The sequence below is a fragment of the Balaenoptera borealis genome (assembly GCF_965194805.1).
Source record: "Balaenoptera borealis genome assembly, chromosome: 1".
In the NCBI taxonomy this organism is placed as follows: domain Eukaryota; kingdom Metazoa; phylum Chordata; class Mammalia; order Artiodactyla; family Balaenopteridae; genus Balaenoptera; species Balaenoptera borealis.
Genome location: NC_138860.1, coordinates 158,703,588 through 158,722,810, shown reverse-complemented (window position 1 = coordinate 158,722,810; position 19,223 = coordinate 158,703,588). Strand labels below are relative to the sequence as shown.

The window sequence follows — 19,223 nt, the reverse complement described above, 5'->3', positions numbered from 1 at the left end:
TAGTGAAAGCTAGAAAACAATTTTAGGGAAGTGATCTAGAGGGATGTGGGTATTTTAAGCTGCAGGTGACAGGGAACTTTAGGAACAGTTTGGAGGGGTTCAAGGGATTGGCGGGCTGATCTAGGAAAAACCTGGCCTATAATAACATAGTCATGCAATGAGGAATATGAAAAATGCCAGGGATAAACAGGCTGGAGAATCATTGCCAGAGACTTTAAAGCTAGGAAGGATCACTGGGAGCACCTAGGCGAGAAAACTGAGGCGTAGGGAAGTCAGGGGCCTTGTCCATAATGTACTTGGGGAAGCTGCCATGTCCAAATGGTAGGCGACATCTTGAGAACATGTGAACTCATCAAGAGATGACAACAGAGATCCAGGACCTGCCTCAGAGACGCACAGGAGCTCAAGAACAAAAGAGAGATAAGTTAAAGGGAAGAAGAGAGGAAGTTTGTCCTGTGGGACAAAACACATGTTGAAGCAATGGATGCTATGGCCCTGTCAGATGGATTGGAGTTTACCTTCTGTTCCAGTTAGAAAGCCACATCTGCAGGGTGGCAAACCCCTTCCAAGTGTTAGCCCCTGTGTGTTCAAAGCTGACGGGCCAGAGCCACATCGAGCCTCCACAGGTTGGTACAGTGAACCCTCTGGACTGAACCAGAAAGGGACCACAGCCCCCAACCCTACTCCTGGCCCATTGCTAAACTCCAATAGGCTAGCCCCCCAAATCTGGAACAGATGGAAGAAAATGTACATCCCTTGGTAGTTTCTCTGAACAGTAATCAGGAGTTGACCTAGGGTGGGCATTTGGAAGGATTCCGCCTCCGTCCTGCCTGGTGCTGGGATCAGCTCACACGGCTCCTGTGTCCACAGGGCACAGAGAATACATTGTCCATAAGGAGGATTATTCTGTACAAGAAGCTCAGACAAAGGGAGAGGTTGTTCCCAGCTGCCTGGGGGAGGTGAGAAGGGGGTGGGAAAGGGACCAGCCTTGCACTGGGGCATTCCTGCAGAGCTCAGCTTCTTCCCTTCAACAGCAGGACAGGAGGTGGGCGCTACACCCACTGCAGCTCAGTCCTAATGGCAGGACTGATAATGGAGTTAGAAGGAGCACTTAGCTAGAACCTATCTACCTTGGCTGTTTCCCAAGAAAATGCAAGGTGAAGTTAGGTGACCTAGCTAGGTAGGGCAGCAATAGACACCAGGAGGGGAAGAGAACAGGGTGACTGGGGCAATGAGCAAAAGGGAGGTTCAACAATGACTGAGTCCCAGCCTCAGGGCAGAGCTGGAGAGGGAGTGGTCCTAGCAATGGGTGTCATGCGAACACAGATGCAGTAAGCGTCCGCCTTCAGCAGGATGACCTCTGTGCTACAGAAGATTGAAGTTTCACAGCTGCTGCTTCTTTCTCCATCCCAGACACACACCTGGGAGACGATGGCCTAATCTCATTCTCCCGGGGCCCCAAGAGTAGGAGAAAACACAGGCCCCAGGCCAAACAGAGCCATCAGAAACTGAGCAACAGTACCAGAGTGGAGCAAGAGGGCCATCTTTTGCAAATCTGGAATCTGAGCAAGGGAGCAGGTCAATGTCCTCTTCTTGAAAGGAAACTCTGTATTCCCTCCTTTGGGAATGAGTGTGTTAGGGATGGGAGATACTCTCCATTGAAGCATTTACTGGGCTGTATGGGCCCCAAAGTTGGCAATGCTACATAGATTTGTGCACTCCAGAGGATCTGGGGTTGAGGGGTTGGGAATGAGAGCACGTGCTCCCGGAGTGAATATAAAGACATGAATGCCTGCGGAGTAATGACTGTTGGTTTAAGGGCACAAGATGTAGGTGGGGTCCTGCATATGTCCCTGTTGGTGCAGGAGGACATTTCCACTCTGGGAGGACAAGGAAGCCATTTCAGATGGTACTTTGGGAATGACGTCGATATTAGCCTGGGACAACAAAGAAACTTGGGGTGGTTTCAATAGGTCCAAAAAGTTTTCAAGAAACTTTCAATAGGAAGGAATCTTTTGGCAGAATAAAAGACAGCAGTCACCAAAAGATGCTCCAGGGGTTTTAGAGAAGCACACCTTGAACTCTATCCAGTATGACAGTTAGCTCTGACATTTCCAGTGCAAAGGGAAGAGAAGATAAGGAACATCTGAGTGGGCTGAAAGACCAGTAAGGGAGCACTGTTGAAGTGGGGGACAGGTCTGACATTGCCTCAGAGCTGATGGCAGGACTTTCCATGCTCTTGTGTACTATGATCAGTGAGCTGTGTGAATACCATTTCTTGTCTTGATGGAACAGGAATGGACATGACATCTGCAACCACTTTTCCAGCCCTTTGCTGCCACAGCCTGGCAGAATTCTGCCTGGCACCGAACAAATGCCGAAGTACTAATGTGTGACAGAAGAGAACAGAAAAAAGGCAGCTGGAAGGTATGAGCAGGGCCTCCTATTACCTCTCAGGACATTTAGATCAAAGCTAATCAAAGATAAGAAAACTTTTTATTGGAAAACAAATTAGAATTGCCTTGCAGCAACCTTAAGCTGGAGACCCAAGCCCACTCTGCTCTCAGCTTTATAAAAGCAGGCAAAAGTACTGGCGGCTGCCACCTCCCGCCATCCATCTGGCCCTTACTGGAACCACAGGCTCAGTGTACTGGAGAAAAACCATCCTGGCTGGAGCCCAGGAACCAGGCATATTATGAGGATAACTCAACCATGATGAAAAATGGTGTGAGGTGCAATTCCCCTCTCCCTCTAAAATAAGAAAAAAAGAGTCTGGAGAACAAGGGACTTTTTCATTTGCTAAGAAAAACCCTTTCTCACATAGTCCGGCCTGGTAGAGCCACTTCCTGAGGAAGCCCCCATATACCGGGCCTTCAACATCTTCCTTCGTGTGTGAAGGGTAGGGTAAAGGATAGGGTACTTTGTGACTATTTCCCAGATAAGAGCTGAATTGGCTTCTCAGAGGATGGAGAGTAGAGCAGGCCTGAGCTTCTCCAGAGCCACAAGTGGACGGTCTGTCTCAGCCCAGAGGCCTCGTCACCTGCAGCTTGGAGAGATGGCCAGGATGGAATCTGGGCAGGAAGGCCTGCGGAGACAGTAAGCCTCTAAGGACATAGAGGCTGTCATCGTTTCTGGCAGCACGAAATAAGCACAGGCTTTCAAACAGAGCTGAGTGGTCCATGATCTTGTGTCCATCAGCTCCCCACAGACATGAAGCAGTATCAGATCAGGATAAGTTCTGGATCGAGGACTGAAGAGGGGGCAGTGGGGAGAAGTGGCTGTAGAAACTCTCATTTATTGAATACCCATTATTTCATAGACCGTGCCAAGTGTTTTACATTCATTTTCCCATTTTAATCCTCACAACAACCCTATGAGGTAGGTATTATCACCATTTATAAACAAGAAAACCGGCTCAGAAAAATTCGGTCACTTGCCCAAGGTCACACAGCTAGTCGGCAGTGGAGATGGGATCTGTCTGTGGCTGAAAGCCCGTATTCTTTTTATTATACCCATCTAGGTCAGCTTTGGGCAAACGGCAGTTTCACTGCCCAACTCTGCAAAGAGCACCTGAGAGTGGAGGTTGTCGGCCACACTCACCGCTGGTAGGGATGCATGGAAGCCGACTTGATGTTGGTTTTTATTCCACTTGGCATTTTCCCTAAAAGGAACATGAAGAAAGACACCTGAAGCACAGTAAGACGTTCATGGTAAATCAGAAATGTGGTCTCTCAGGTTCCCTTCTGCACCTCCGCTATCGTCTCAGAATCTCTGTGGCATCTGACCCTGGACGGCAAGGCTCAGAGGTATGGCTCCTCGTCCAGCCCTCTCCCTGAAGGTGTCTAGGGGGAGGAATAGTGGGAGGGGTTGGAACACACCCGGCTCCTGCTCATCCCCTCCTAGAAAAAGAGAACTAAATCTGTGGGACCCCCATTTAATGTCACAGGTAAAAGAGTGCTATGTCCTCGCTTATTTTAATTGTCCCTTTGCCTAGACAGCTTGGAAGAAAATACCTCTTCTAGCTGCCTGCATCTGAACTCTGCCAGGCTGTTCTTATAATTACTAAAAGCGAGCAGGAGAGACAGGATACAGAGAAAGGAATACACGCAGCAGCGGGAAACTTGCCTGCTTGTCCATTCCCAACACACCTACCCAATGGTCCTAATGAAGGTCTGACCATTCATTTCTCTACCTAAGACAAGACAGTGACAACACACCTAATATCCAGAGTTAAAGGGGACAGAAGGGTAGTTGAGACCGAGGTCTGAGATGGGGTGGGAGGTGAGAGCAGTTTCTGCTCGTCAAAGTTCTTCCTCATTGTCTGGTGCCTATTAAGAGTCTCAAATGAGACTTTTACTCCAAAAGCTTATTTTCTGGGTCACAGTCCAAGGGAGAAAAGGAGAATATCTCCAGCTCTGGGGATGCTGGGGCCCCAGATAACCCAGCTTATTCCCACTTCCCTGCTCAAGGTCTGCCACCATGCCAATCCCTGTCACCTTACCTGGTTGACCTGCTTGGGCCATCTGCACCCCACTGAGCATTGGCTGCTGCTGACTTGGAGCTCCTGCCATCTGCACCTGCTGTAATCCTGAGGCTCCTGAGAGGATTGTCCCAGCTCCTGGCTGGCCCGGCTGGCCAGGACCACTGCTGCCTGAAGGCCTCCAATTAGACAGCCCCTTCCCAAAGGCAACAGCTGCCACTAATGCATTGGTGTCTGCTGGGTTAAAGGTCTGCTTGTTCGGCCGGAGACCTGAAGAAAAAGGTAAGTGGGGACCCCGAGGTATGCTTCTGGCCCTGGACCGAACCTAGCAGCAGGAAGACCAGTATGGGTACCAGGGCTTGGAGTTCTGACTTCAGCAGAATCTAGGCTCCCTGGCAGCCCAGAGGAAGAGCCAGAGGACCCCCATGACTATCTCAGAATACTCCCTTCTCCCTTTGCCCATTTCCTCCACCTGCTCCAGGGCTGGCCAGAAATACAAAAGGCTAACAGAATGGACGCATACCTTTTCCTAAGCAGCACATCCTTACGTCCTCACTTCACCACTACCAACACCACCCTTCCGATTGATCTTATCCCTCTTTCCTCCTCCGTTTTGCCACCAATCCCTCCGTACCTCCACTCTCCGCTTCTCGTTCCTCTTTGCTGATTTTCTCCAGAAGGTTTGAGCACATTTTATTCAAGCTCTGGATCTGCTTCTGCAACACACATAAATTTGTGCAGAGATTAGGGCAAGCAAGAAATGATTACGGGGAAGTTTCTTCCTTGGGCTATTCCAGGGGCAACTGAGGGGTAACCAGCTGTGCATCCCTACCATACAGAGGTGGTAATGCCCAGCTTCTCATGATAAAAATCGGGGTGGGGGCAGCAGGGCAGTGACTCAGTCCAACCTGAGCTGCATCAGCACCAATGCGGGCAGCATCCGTTGTCAGCTGCTTCTCTTGCTCTTCTACCTCAGGGTCAGGCTTGGTTCTCAAATGGTCAGGGACCACCTCATGGCTGAAAACAGGTACCCGTCCTTCAGTCTGCCTCTGTAACACACAGATTTTATTGATCCTACTGTGCACTCCAAGAAGATTCAATCTGGCCTGATATATACATAGTTCCTTCCAAAGGCAAACAGTGCATTTTCAGGGAAAACACAACCTGAGACTAACAATATCTGACTTCCTAAGACACTATCCCCCTCACTCCATCCTTCAGTTCTGTCTTCTCACTCCCCTATCTCTACCAGACCTAAGGATAAACCTCTCTCTGCCACATTTAAATCAAAGATTGAAAGAGAAAAAGTCAGGGACTTCCCGGGTGGTCCAATGGTTAAGACTCCATGCTTTCACTGCAGGGAGCACGGGTTGGATCCCTGGTCAGGGAACTAAGATCCCACATGCCGCGCAGCTCAGCCAAAAAACAACAATGACAACAAAACCAAAAAAAAAAAAAGAAATAGAAAAAGTCACAAAAGAACATACTTTCTGCTCAAGACAGGTGCTGGAGGAAAAAGGTCTTTGTCTTGGTGACAAATGCCTCAGATTAATTCAGTTTGGGAGTGGCTCTCCCAACTCCAGAAGGACAAAAAGCAAGGGCTCCAAAATGCAGCCCTCGCTTCTTACTGCCACACACTACTGCACATTCAGAACTTCTAGAATAGCCAACCAACCACTGCGCCCTCAGTCCTCATCTAAGAACTTAATTTCCCAAGTTGCACCCCTCTCCTCCTCTTACCATGAGATCTTCATCTCGGTCTGGGGACAACACCAGAGGGATGATGACCTGGTTACGGAACAGTGGTGTCTTTTCATGCTTCAAGACCTTGTTCAGAGTGTTCAACTGTCCAGAGAGCAAGGCAAAGCTGTCCAGGACAGATGGCCTGGTGGTGGAAAGAAGGTGTCAGAATGTTCCCGGTAAAGGAGCCTCAAAGGGGTCCTTCAGACTAGGAATACCCAGACTCACCCCCAAAACACTCATAGCCCTATGGCTGGCCTGGGCAGGAACTAGACTGGCTCACAGGGATTATGGGGTTAAGAAAGAGGGACACACTTTCAGTTTCTGATACAGATGGAGAAGAAAGGCAGGTCATTACAGCAGGCCCCCCTTATCTGCAGTTTCACTTTCCGAGGTTTCATCTACCCATGGTCAACCACAGTCCAAAAATATTAAATGGCAAATTCCAGAAAAAAGCAATCCATAAGTTTTAAACTGGGCGCTGTTCTGAGCAGCGTGATGAAGTCTTGCTTCATCCTGCTCTGTCCCACCCAGGACGTTAATCACCCCTTTGTCCAGCATATCCATGCTGTATACGCTACCCACCCCATTAGTATAGGAAAAAAACCATAGTATATACAGTGTAGGTTTCAGTACTATCACAGTTGCAGGCATCCACAGAGGGTCTTAGAACTTATCCCCCACAGATTAGGGGGGACTACTATATTTGAATGGGGGTGAGGACAATGGCAAAATAGGAACCATGGCTACACTATTATCACTAGAACTTCAGAAACTGGGTAAAAGTCTCCTTTCTGGCCTAAAAATAGTATCCACACTTCTAGAGTAGACTGGGCCTAAAAGACTCAGCAACATCCGTGGCAAGAGATCCAGTATGAATACTGTAGTGGGAGGACCCACTGCGGGAAGACGTCCTCCCAGAGAAGTCAAAGAATGAGAATCAAAAGCTAGTGAGAACCTGGGCTGGGAAACTGGGCATCTCTCTACTTCCTAACCCTGGGGGCCCAAAGCCAACTTCAAAGTTAAATGTTGGGAAACCCAACTCTTTCTAAATCAAAAGATGTTTGCAAACTGATAAATGCTTACGTCACTGGAAATGTCCTATCCAGCAGGTGGCCTGGCCCCCCACCCATGGAGCCCTCCCCAACTTGCCCTGGGAACCCTTACCAGGTCAGCCGGTCATACTCATTCTCCAACTTGTAAATGAAACTCCCCAGTGAGTTCTTCAGATCAGCCACTTGACTCAGCAGTGCATCTAATGATGCCTCAAGCTGCTTCTCCTCCCTCTGCACCAATAGGAATAGGTTGGTTACTCAGATGAGTGTGAGGATGACACATACAGAGGAAGGCTGAAAAGCCAGGATGACAGTGTGCGACACCAGTCCAGTGACACAGGATCTCATTGGCATAGGGAGAGCCAGGTTGTTTACTTTCTTTGGTATTAGGGTTACAGACAGCGTCAACCCTTAGACCTTTAAACCCATTCATCTGACCTCAATTCCTCCTACCTACTGATTCCTTTCTCTCATTGCTCCTAATCCAGGCCTGGTTTTTCTCTGTATTAGGTACACTCTATTCTCTCCCACTGAGCAATTTTCACCAGACCTAATGCCTGGGGTTTATTATCTTTTGGGCACCTCTGCAGCATACATACTCTGACTTCCTCTGTCCTAAAACCTGCCGGTGAGTCTAGCCGTTCTTGCCCATGATACAATCTCTGGAAAATCTACCTACACATGAAGGCTCCTCTGAATACCTGCCACTGCCGCCGCCACCACCGCTGCCACCCCCCACTTTCATTTGCCCTCAGTCTTTGCTGCTTCAACCTCCTCCTTGCTAAATTAATCTGCACTCATTTTTTCTCTGTGCCAATATTCCTGTGCCCCTTTCACAAGCTTAGTCAACCTATAAAAACTTACGGAGAGGCTACCAGCTGCAAGAAACTAAGTGACAAATGAAAAACAAAACAAACAAACAAACAAAATGCACATGCCCCTAAGCACTACACAAACTATTTTAAATGCTGGGGGAGGGGGGTCTCCAAAGCATTTCCTTTCCATCTATGGCCTCCAGTTTCATTTCATTTCATCCTTAATTACTATCGGGCACAGACTAGGAAGAATGAAGCAAAACTGTCTTACCAAATCGCCAACGTTTAGGACAGGAGCCTTGATCCTGGGTTCCACCCACGGCCTCAGGTTATATTAGTCTGGCTTTTGGCCACCGCTGTCCCACAATTCCTTCCACCCTCGGGCTTCTCTCCAATTACAGATTACCTGTTCGGTCGGCATCCAACAGCGGCCATCCAACAGCCTAGGCCGGGGCCTGAGCCGATCCACCACTTTCTTGAGCCGTCTTCCTCGGACTGCACCTCAACCTTCCCAAATTACAACCTGATCCTTTCCCACACCCTAGCAAGTCAGTGCTGCCTTCTCCCTCCCGACTTAACCGCAGTCTGTCTCCCGTCAGCCGAGCTCCACCCCTATCTCTCATCTGCGCCGCTCCCTCGCCAGTGGGCCTCTGCCCCATCGCGCGTCCCCTTATTCGACGGTCGAGGGCTCTACCCTCTCCTCTCAGCCCCAACTCCTCACTCCCTCCTCCGCCAGCCCACTCTCGGTCCCGATACACGAAGCTAGCTAGCGGTCACTAGCGCCAACCTGGCCCTCACCTGCATTGCGGCAACAGGGGCGGTGTCAAAGACTTCCTCTTCCGTTTCCCAAGTCAGCCAATCAGAAAGCTCAGAACTCGGCCCTCCCCCTCACTTCCTGTCCCGCCGGTCGCCAGGCCGCCGGGTCAGGGGTCACGAGCGGAGCAGCTTCTCTGGCCCGGGCCGGCGCGGGAGGGCTGTGTGATGGCCTCGGAGCGCCCGGAGCCGGAGGTGAGGGGCGGGCGGGCGCAGCGCTGGGTCCCGAGATCCGAGGGGGAAGGCCCGGCGGCCGGGCGCGGCCGTGGCCTCCTCCGGGTCCGGGGCCGCCGGGCCAGCCCGAGGCCCAGACAATCGTATCTCCTCACCCGCACTTTCCTGGGGGGGCTAGAGAAGGAACTTGTCGCTGTTTTGTTTGCCGAAATTTCATCCACGACGCCAACTCTAGGGCTCTCGGGTTCTTTGACCTCGTAATGGTATTAAGAAAACCTGTATTTTGATTTTCCGTTGCAGTTTCAGTGGGCAGCTTTGCCAGTTGCTGCATTTCTTCAAATATTGGAATGGCGTAAACAGCATGAATTTAGTTCTATCGCTCATGCTTTTGGAGAGCAGCTTTGGTTTCATGAAAAAACATTTGACTCAGAGAGAAACCTCGTTCCGGTATTGGCGCTGCCGTGTAACTATCTGTGCAACTTCGGGCAAGTCTTGACTTCCCGGCCTGTTTCCTTCTTCATAAAGTACTTATCATTGGTGTATTGTTAGGGTCACATGCTTTAAATCAGAAAATGCAAATAAAGTATCCGTAAGGTGCTAAGGACCATGCAAGGAACTTTATATACATTGTGTCATTCAAACTTGTGCAAAGGAAGGTGGCAATACCCACTGTCATTTACAGGTAAGAAGCTGAGAATCGATAGAAGTACCTTACCCAAGTGCTACTCTCAGCTGGGGTGTAGCAGAGTTTTGGAGTTAGAAGATCTGAGTGTAAAATCTCGGATTTGGAAAGAACAACGTCACTAGGAGAGGGGCCCAGTGTTACAAGAGAATATATGAGTAGATGGGAAGGGTGAGAGATGTGTATAATGATGCAGATAGTTGTCATTACTTATTGAATGCTTACTGTGTGTCAGGGACCATCTCAGCACTTTACCAACATCAGTTAATACTCTGAACCCTACTCAGTAGACAATACTATCATCCCCATTTTTCAGTTGAGGAAACTGAGGCACAGAGATAGATATTAAGAGTAATAAAGTTGCACAGCTAGTAAGTACCAGAGCCAGGACTCCAAAACTGGTGGTCTGCTGTAGATCTTGTGTTCTTAGTCATAGTGTTTACAGTATAAATAATAAAGTAGCCACAGGATGGTGAATCTCCAATTCGATGTCACGAGACCCAAGATTAAATATGGTTGTAGGAAACTACCCTATTAAAAAGGATCAGATGTGTCGACAGGGGTGATGGAGTAGCCTACGCATCAGAGATATCATTGAGAAAAACCGATGAAGGAATTTGGAGTATGTTTTGTTATGGGTTAAAATGAGAAGAAATGGAGGGGTGTTGTGGTGAAACACAACATACCTTTTAGGCAGGTAGTCTAAAACAGCACTGCATCCAATGCAAGGCATATATGTCAGTTTTCTAGTAGCCACATTTAAAAAGGTAAAAAAAAAACAGGTAAAATTAACTTTAATAATATATTTTTCTTTAACCCCATATTTCCAAAACATTATCATTTCAATATGTAATAAATATTAAAAATTATGAGATATTTAACATTCTTTTATTGTACAAAGTCTTTAAAATCCAGAGTGTATTTTACAGCGTATCTCACTTTGGACTAGCAACATCTCAAGTGCTCAGTAGCCCCATATGGTAATGGCTACCATATTGAGCAGTGCAAATCTAAAGGAACTTGGAGTCAAGACATACGCTCCTGGAAGTCTCACTCAGCCAAAAGTTCATTTGTTGAATTCTTGATTTACATTTCTGAAAATTTTATCTCAGAAGGTAAAGGGAGTAAAGAGTTCTGCCCCTGAGCAGAAAAGTGACTGATTGTTAGAGGTTATTACAATTCCAAGAGAGAAATATTGGGCATAGTCAGATTTAAGAAGTCATTCATTCCTCAGATACTTAAATTATTTTATGCTGCTGCTATGGACTCAGAACTGTGCTAATTATCAGGGTGGATACGGAGCAGTGTAAGACACATTCCCTGTTCTAGTGGAGTGCACATGTTGAATTATGATAATAAGCGCTTCAAAGGAAAAGTACGGAATGAATGAGTGTTTAACAGGGGTTCTTAACCTAATTGTTCAGTGGAGGGGGTGGATCAGAAAGCCTCAGAGGAATGACATTTAAGCCTGAAGAAGGAGTGGAAGGTGGCTGTGAGAAGAGGCAGAGCGCATTACAGGCAGAGGGAACAGTGAAAATGCTGAGGTGAGGAGGAACTGAGAACCTTCAGAGAACTAAGACGAAGCAGCTGCCAGTGTGGGCGCAGTGGCAATGAGAATAGCTAACACGAGTGCTTACTGAGTATCATCTAATACTGGGAAAACCCCTGTGAAATAGACACTGTTGGGACTTCCCTGGCAGTCCAGTGGTTAAGACTAAGCCTTCCAGTGTAGGGGGTGCGGGTGCGGGTTTGATCCCTGGTCGGGGAGCTAAGATCCCACATGCCTCGTGGCCAAAAAACCAAAGCATAAAACAGAAGTAATATTATAACAAATTCAATAAAGACTTTAAAGATGGTCCACATCAAAAAAATCTTAAAAAAAAAAAAAAAAGCACTCTTACTATCCCTGTTTCTCAGATGGGGAAATTAAGGCACAGAGAGTTTAAGTAACTTCACCAAGGCCTTATACTAATAAGCAGCAGAACCAGCGTTTGATCCAAGGCGCTCGAACTCAGGTGGAGGTGGGTGAGAGAGAAGGCTGGTGAAGAAGATTCAGGTTGAGGCCGTGCTACAGGTTCAGGACTTTGGTATAAGTACAGTGGTTCAAAGGCATGTGGAGACTACATTATTTTGTGGGATTCTGTCAACAGAAAACAGCACAGGGGTTGGAAAAGTCTCCAGGAATAATTTATACCTTAACCACCAAGGGACAGGGGCAATGAACAAACAACAAATTAACGAGATGGACAGTGTTTGCTTCATCCTGGTATACATGGTATGCAGCACAGTGCCTGATAATGTTTTATTCATCTTGCTATAAATGGTATAGAGGCCTCAATAAATGTTCCAAAGAATGATAGGCTTCCTCTATCATTGTTCTGACTCTCCTGATTAATTGCCACAACATCCTTCTGAAGTAGACATTCTTTTCTTTTTTTAAAATTTATTTATTTTATTTATTTATTTTTGGCTGCATTGGGTCTTCGTTGCTGCACGTGGGCTTTTCTCTAGTTGCGGCGAGTGGGAGCTACTCTTCGTTGCGGTGCGCGGGCTTCTCATTGCGGTGGCTTCTCTTGTTGTGGAGCATGGGCTCTAGGCGCACGGGCTTCAGTAGTTGTGGCACTTGGGCTCAGTAGTTGTAGTTCGCGGGCTCTAGAGCGCAGGCTCAGTAGTTGTGGCGCACGGGCTTAGTTGCTCCGCGGCATGTGGGATCTTCCTGGACCAGGGCTCGAACCCGTGTCCCCTGCATTGGCAGGCGGATTCCTAACCACTGCGCCACCAAGGAAGTCCCTGAAGTAGACATTCTTATCCACATGTTATAGATGAAGAAACTGAGGCCTGGAAAAACTAACTTGTCCAAGCTCACCTAGATAGCAAGTAGTAGAGCCAGATTTAAATCCAGATCTCTGACTTCGAAACCCTGCTTTCTCTTTGCCAGACTGCTCCAGTGCACTTCAGACTCAGAAGGATTAAGTGTCAGGGATTAAAGCTCCATATGAGTGTGGGTGCTGGGAGAACACAACTAATTCAGGGATTCTCAAACAGGAAAGCGGAAGAATCACTTGGGGGAGCTTGTTACGTATAGCTTCCCAAGCTCTCTCAGCTCTTAATTCAGGTGGTCTCGGATGGCGCCCAGGAATCTGCATTTTAACAAGCACCTCAGGTGGTTCTGATGCTGCTGGTCCTTGGATCACACTTGGAAAAATACCATTCTAGCTGCTTTAATTAATTCTTGAGTCTTTAGTTCTGTTAAATCACCTCTTTTTTTTTTTTTAAAGAGCTAAGGGTCTGGCTTTTTTTTTTTTTAATTATTAGCACCTTTAATTATTATTATTTATTTGGGTGTGTTGGGTCTTCGTTTCTATGCGAGGGCTTCCCCCAGCTGCGGCAAGCGGGGGCCACTCTTCATCACGCTGCGCGGGCCTCTCACTATCGTGGCCTCTCTTGTTGCGGAGCACAGGCTCCAGACGCGCAGGCTCAGTATTTGTGGCTCACGGGACTAGCTGCTCCGTGGCATGTGGGATCCTCCCAGACCAGGGCTCGAACCCGTGTGCCCTGCATTAGCAGGCAGATTCTCAACCACTGCGCCACCAGGGAAGCCCTAAATCACCTCTTGAATGTGACGAAGACTTAGAGATGATGTTTGTGAAAATGTAGTTGTTGACTTGGAAGGGTCGTGTATGGGGGGAATGTTGCGAGAAAACTCGAGTTAGGAAACGTTCCTGGTTTCAAGACAGTGGATTCTATAAGAACTGATTGGTGAACTAGACTTCAGTTTGGCCTTGAAGAGTCAGTCTGTCATTCAAAATAACCTTCGAAACGAGGTGGAGAAATGGAAGCTGCACAGCAGTGGAATTAAGCAGCCTACTAACAAATAGTGTGAAGAAAATCTTCTAATAGGACAGTGCTTGTTTATATCCTCCATCTGGTGTATTCCCCTTTCCCTCCTCACTAGGCCAACCCTGCTCAGTCTTCAGGGTCACTTTCTCTTAAGACTCTTGCCTGAGTCAGGTTACTTTGTTACATGCTGTCATAAAACCACATTCTTATCCTTGGCACACTTAGTTTGTATTAATATAGTATTTAGAGTGATTATTTGATTAGTTTTTTCCTCCACTATAGGGTAAATCTTGTGAGGGCAGAGAATGCCAATTTTTGCTTTCCATTGTATCCTTAGGACCTAGCCCAGTGCTAGCATGTATCAGGCTCTCCGTAAATTTGTTGACTGATAAATGAATGCATGCTCACCTTGCCTTTGTCCTCTTGGGACTTGGATGAGGACTTGATGGCATCCTGATCAAATTAGCAGGGAAATTAAGCTGGAAGGAGATTTACTAGAAGACAAAACAGCAGTCAAGCTTCACAATAGAAAATAGGCTGGATTTATCCAATGTAATAGGATGAATTGAATAATTGTGTGTGTCCCAAAAAAGCCAGCTGCATGAGGAGAGAATGGAGGATGTGTCTAAGCAGCAGCAGAAGCGAGAAAGTCAGAGAGGTTTCTCGGGTCAATAACATGGTAAAGCTTCGCCTGAAGTAAATAGAATCTAGGAGATTCTGAATCTGTGACCTCACCTGGGTATTGTGCTCTCTTCTGGCCCCCACATTTTAAGTTGAAAAGTAGACCATCCAGAGCTCATTTGTAGGCACGTGATCTGAGATATAAAATAGTGAGGGAACTTGAAACCATGCCGTTTGAGATACATGTAAGGAACCTGGAGATGTTTGTTATGGAGAATCAAAGACTCAGAACCATCATCAGATGTTTGATAGCTTCTCCTTTGGCAGAGGGTCAGATTTTTCCCTGTGTAGCCCCAGGAGGTAAAACCCAAAGTGAGTTAGATATGTTCAAGAGAACAGATTTCAAGAGCAGGTCAAGGTAATATCAACAAGACAGATTCTGGCTCAGTGTGAAGAAATTTCCAACTCTGCCAACTAAGTGGGGGTGAGCCAAAAAAGCTGAAGGGAATGGCTGTGCAGGACTTCCTCCAGACTCAAAGAAGCAGCACCTTGTTACTACTACTGTGTGCATTTATGTGGCACTTTTAACTTTACAATGTGCTTTCACCCATCATTGGGGTAGGTGGTGGTATTTTATAGAGGAGGAAACTAAAATTCAAGCCCAGAGTCTCAGCTATCATATCACATTTTCTTTCCATAATACTGTAATTCTGTCTAAAACAAATCTGTTAGAGTTTACACTACAACTCCCCTTCCCCCGATTCCAGAATTGTAGAAAAGAAGATAATACCAGTAAAGAACATACTAGTGAAAAAAAAACTTGGTAAAAACAACTTTCATGGAGGCAAAGGAAAAGTCCAAACAACAGACTGGGTTAGTTTTTCCATAAAGCAGATGAGGAAGGATGAGAACTCTTGAACAACAAAAGCCAGATGTTGATAAAAATGAAAAATTAGGAATCTCTGGTAAGATACTAAGAACATAGCTTGAAATAGAGAAGAGAATAAATATAGCTTGCGAGAGCAATTTCCCTCATTCATACATTCATTCAACAAATACTCAAACCCTTAGTGTGTCTTGGCACTGCGCTAGTTGCTAGAGATACAGCAAAGAACAATATAGACAGCCCCTACCTCCCTGGAGCTTCTACACTTGTAGGGGAAACCAACATTAAAAAATACACAAATTCTTCATTATAAACTGTGGTGGATGCGATTAAGAAGTCCAGACTGCTTTGTGAATGCCTAGCAGAGATAACAAACAGTGTAGGGAATCATGGAAAAGTTCATTTATTAAACCCAGAGTGGCCAAGATTTTAGTCCTAGAAGATGAAGTGACCAAGTGTCCCCAGCTGTCCTTACGGTGGCCCCTCCTTTAACCCTGGCTCAATATGGGCCAAAACTCCTCTCCTGGATATTTCCTTGCATAACTGAAACAGGCTGGCACTTGAAAAAAAGTCTTTACTAAGCACCAAAGAAGAACAAAAGGAAAAATGTGGAGAAGAGTGTTAAGATTACCTCACCTTAAGAAGAGTTGTACTGCCTGTGATTCATTTTAAATGCTGCGTTTGCTTTGCTTAGCTTAGAATATATAGTGAATTCACTTATTCAGCAAAATTTTATTGAGCATCCTATTGCCAGGCAATGCACCAGGCTCTGGGGATAGAGTGATAAACAGAAAGGGCTGCTGAACTGGGATATCCTTCCTATTCTGATAATACTGAGCCCAGCCCGTCCTTTTTTAGATAAGAACCTTGGCAAGGATCCAGCATAGTCAACTTGTAGACGAGAGAGATCACTAATATCATACCCACACCAGTTCAGCCAATCCTGAGGGAGAGGTTGCCTATTGGCATTGAGCGCCGTTGCTCCTTCTCTGCGAAAGCCAAAGCCCAATACAAATGAATATATTTTATGGTGTTTATTGGTGCTCTAATCATACATATGGAAGCCATCAGGCCTTGAATTTCTTATAAGGGTGTTGACAAAATACCAATGAAAAGTTAATGCTAAATGTTTTACAGTACAATATGTAAGTATACCCAAGTTAATAGACTAACACTGTGGGAAAGAAATTAGGCAATCTGGCAGAATTTTCGAGATGTTAATCAGGGAGAAGACTGTCTTTTCTATTTATTTATTTATGGGAGTATCTCCTCCTGAGACCAAGGATCAGAGAAAGAGAGGGCAGGTAATTGCTGCAGTTTCCTTCTTTGCCAGTAGACCCCTTTTGTCTTTTTAGGAGTTTGGCAATAAGAGCGTTCAGTTTGATGGGATCTTTTGAGGGGGATGGTGGTTAGAAATAATGGGAAATAGCTATATCTGATTTCTCTAGGTAATGGAAATCATCCTGCAACTTACTCGTTTCTGATGTTGCCGTAGTCATCCTTGACGCCTTGTTTTTTTTGGGTTTTTTTGGTTACTTTCCTCCCTACTTCAGTTAATCACTGGTTCTTGTCCATCTTATTCTAAAGATTCCTTAAAGTACAATTGAGCTCACTTCACTTGCTCACTTGTCTTGAAGTTTAGTTCAACTGACTTTTCTAAGACTCTCTCAGTGAAAGGCAGTGCTGGTTTTACGTTCTAGCACAACTACTTGTCTCTTCAGGAACAGTCTCAAACAGTTCACAGAATGGCTACTTTGAGTAGCTCTGGTCTAGGCCATTGTCATCTCCCCTGGTTGTTAGGGGATCTTTCTAAATCATGTGGTAGCCAGACGGAATTTTTTTGAATGCAGATATAATAGTACTGCCCTGCTGAAAAAAGAGTTTGGTAGCTTGACCTAACTCTTGGATAAAATCCAAAATCCTAGCCAGGGCCTGCCTCAGCCCAGTGCAGGGAAACAGTACAACAGAGTGGTATTTCCCAAAATGTGATTTTAGATGGTGTAGAGACAAAACACAAAATAATACTAAATCACATCATATTGATGTTTAAATTGTCTTTTTGATTATGTCAAAGCATCCTTTCTATTTATAAACCCCCATCGTGTTCCTTCTTGTAACCACTTTAAATCTTTTCTGCTCTTAAGTCCCCAGTTTGATCCAGTTGTCACACTCAGTAGATGGGTTTTGCAGCTCATCAAGCCTGGGTTTGACTTCTGACCCTATGCCTATGAATTCTGCTAAGTCACTTAACTTTTTTGGACCTCAGCTTTCTTCTATTAAATGTTTTGTGTGAAGACTGAATGCAGTTACTTAGGTAAAGAGCCTAGTATTGGGCCTGGTAATAACCTGTAATAATTAACTTCTATTATATTCTTTTTTTTTTTTTAACTTTTGGGGTTTATTTATTTATTTATTTATTTATTTATGTTTGTGTTGGGTCTTCGTTTCTGTGCGAGGGCTTTCTCTAGTTGCGGCAAGTGGGGACCACTCTTCATCGCGGTGCGCGGGCCTCTCATTATCGTGGCCTCTCTTGTGGAGCACAGGCTCCAGACGCGCAGGCTCAGTAGCTGTGGCTCACGGGCCTAGTTGCTCCGCGGCATGTGGGATCTTCCCAGACCAGGGCTCGAACCCGTGTCCCCTGCATTGGCAGGCAGATTCCCAACCACTGCGCCACCAGGGAAGCCCTATTATATTCTTATAAGTGCCATGCACTGTGCTGAGTGCTTCATATGCGCGGTTTCCCTTCATCCGCAGAACAGCACAATTAGATTGGTATTAGGATTTATCTCCATTTTACAAATGAGGACACTGAGGCTTAAATAGTTTGAGTGCCTTTTCCACAATCTCACAGCTAATAAGAAGCTGAATTGGGATTCAAACCCAGGCTGTTTGAATCTGAAATTCTTGTACTTAACTTTTACAGTGTACTATTGAATGTATTTTAGGTGCTCAATAAATATGAGTTCCTTCCCTCTTCTTCCTTCTCCTCTCATGCATGCCATTTTCTAATATCTGTTTCTATACCTCTTTATGCTTGCCTTCTGAAGAAGAAAGACTTTCTTCATCTTTAGTCATTGCATCTCTGCTCTCCACACTCTTCTCCGACATCAGGCACCCTTCATTATTGCTTTTACAGGACTTTTTCCATCTCTTCTCCATGCATATTTCCCCATTATTGAAAAAAAAAAAATCTTCACTTTCTTTCAACATCCCGTTTCTCAACAGGTAGCTCCCTTCCTCACAGCCTGTCCCCCACACTAGGAACGCTGGAGGAGAAATTTGCAGTTTGTCTAAACAGGAGGAGAGTAATCTTTTCATCTGAGGCAAGAGTAAGGGGGTAAAGGAATGTTACAGATAAGGGTTAATCTGGAGGAAACATTGGAGGAGTTCAGACCAGTTGACCCTTATTTTTATTTATTTATTTATTTATTTATTTATTTATTTATTTATTTATTTATTTATGGCTGTGTTGGGTCTTCGTTTCTGTGCGAGGGCTTCCTCTAGTTGCGGCAAGCGGGGGCCACTCTTCATCACGGTGCGCGGGCCTCTCACTATCGCGGCCTCTCTTGTTGCGGAGCACAGGCTCCAGACGCGCAGGCTCAGTAATTGTGGCTCACGGGCCCAGCTGCTCCGCGGCATGTGGGATCCTCCCAGACCAGGGCTCGAACCCGTGTCCCCTGCATTGGCAGGCAGATTCTCAACCACTGCGCCACCAGGGAAGCCCTTGACCCTTATTTTCTCTGCAAAACAGTAGGCAAATTTATCTGCTGGGATGGCGGGGGTTGAGAGATTGGAAAACCTGAGGGGAATAAGGAAAGGTTACTGACCAGGGAGAAGCAAAAGGATTGGTAAAGGCCACTAGAAGTGACACCACTGGCGAGGTGACAAGTTTCTTTCTGTCAGAGTACAGCTGGTGTGGTATTTGTGTGGATAAGGAAGAAAGTCAAATTCACCCTGAGTCAAGATTTAACTGGGCTTGTGTAGTGATAGGTGAGGACACGGGCAAGGGAAGTGACACTTGTTAGGACACAGTTGAACCGACTGCCCATGAGGCAGTGGAAGGAAGGAACTAGAGCGTTGACAGCTGAGAAGGGTGGGGGTGGGAGACTGTGACCCA

The 19,223-nt window shown here is 46.2% G+C and overlaps 2 protein-coding genes across 8 annotated transcripts in view; one reads left to right on the top strand and one right to left on the bottom strand.

The window, feature by feature from the left end:
- Nucleotides 1–3,169: 3,169 nt before the first annotated feature.
- MED8 (mediator complex subunit 8) lies at nt 3,170–9,001 on the bottom strand. Of its 4 annotated transcripts, none has more exons than XM_082344994.1 (7): nt 8,889–9,001; nt 7,388–7,506; nt 6,221–6,365; nt 5,389–5,529; nt 5,115–5,196; nt 4,502–4,750; nt 3,170–3,661 (listed from the first exon to the last, which is right to left on the bottom strand). In XM_082344994.1, exons 1-7 carry the CDS (start codon nt 8,892–8,894, stop codon nt 3,597–3,599), a joined length of 807 nt encoding a protein of 268 aa, XP_082201120.1. In that variant the 5' UTR covers nt 8,895–9,001; the 3' UTR covers nt 3,170–3,596. The 4 variants fall into 4 exon arrangements, with proteins under 4 accessions (XP_082201120.1, XP_082201119.1, XP_082201121.1 ...); XM_082344993.1 differs by lacking the exon at nt 8,889–9,001 and adding an exon at nt 8,497–8,882; XM_082344996.1 differs by lacking the exons at nt 3,170–3,661; nt 8,889–9,001 and adding exons at nt 3,678–3,842; nt 8,497–8,882.
- SZT2 (SZT2 subunit of KICSTOR complex) overlaps nt 8,971–19,223 on the top strand; it is a 52,184-nt gene continuing 41,931 nt past the window's right edge. For all 4 annotated transcript variants that reach the window (XM_082344857.1, XM_082344859.1, XM_082344858.1 and 1 more), the window contains exon 1: nt 8,971–9,098. In XM_082344857.1, the coding sequence (XP_082200983.1) occupies nt 9,072–9,098 (27 nt within the window). In that variant the 5' untranslated portion in view covers nt 8,971–9,071. The remainder of the gene's footprint in view (nt 9,099–19,223) is intronic.

Excerpts from the sequence above, each read along its gene's own strand:
- MED8 (XM_082344996.1), bottom strand. Across the intron at positions 5,530-6,220 it reads ACCGAGATGAAGATCTCATG|AGGCAGACTGAAGGACGGGT; the intron begins GTAAGAGGAGGA and ends TGTGTGTTACAG. Across the intron at positions 5,197-5,388 it reads TTGGTGCTGATGCAGCTCAG|AAGCAGATCCAGAGCTTGAA; the intron begins GTTGGACTGAGT and ends TGTGTGTTGCAG.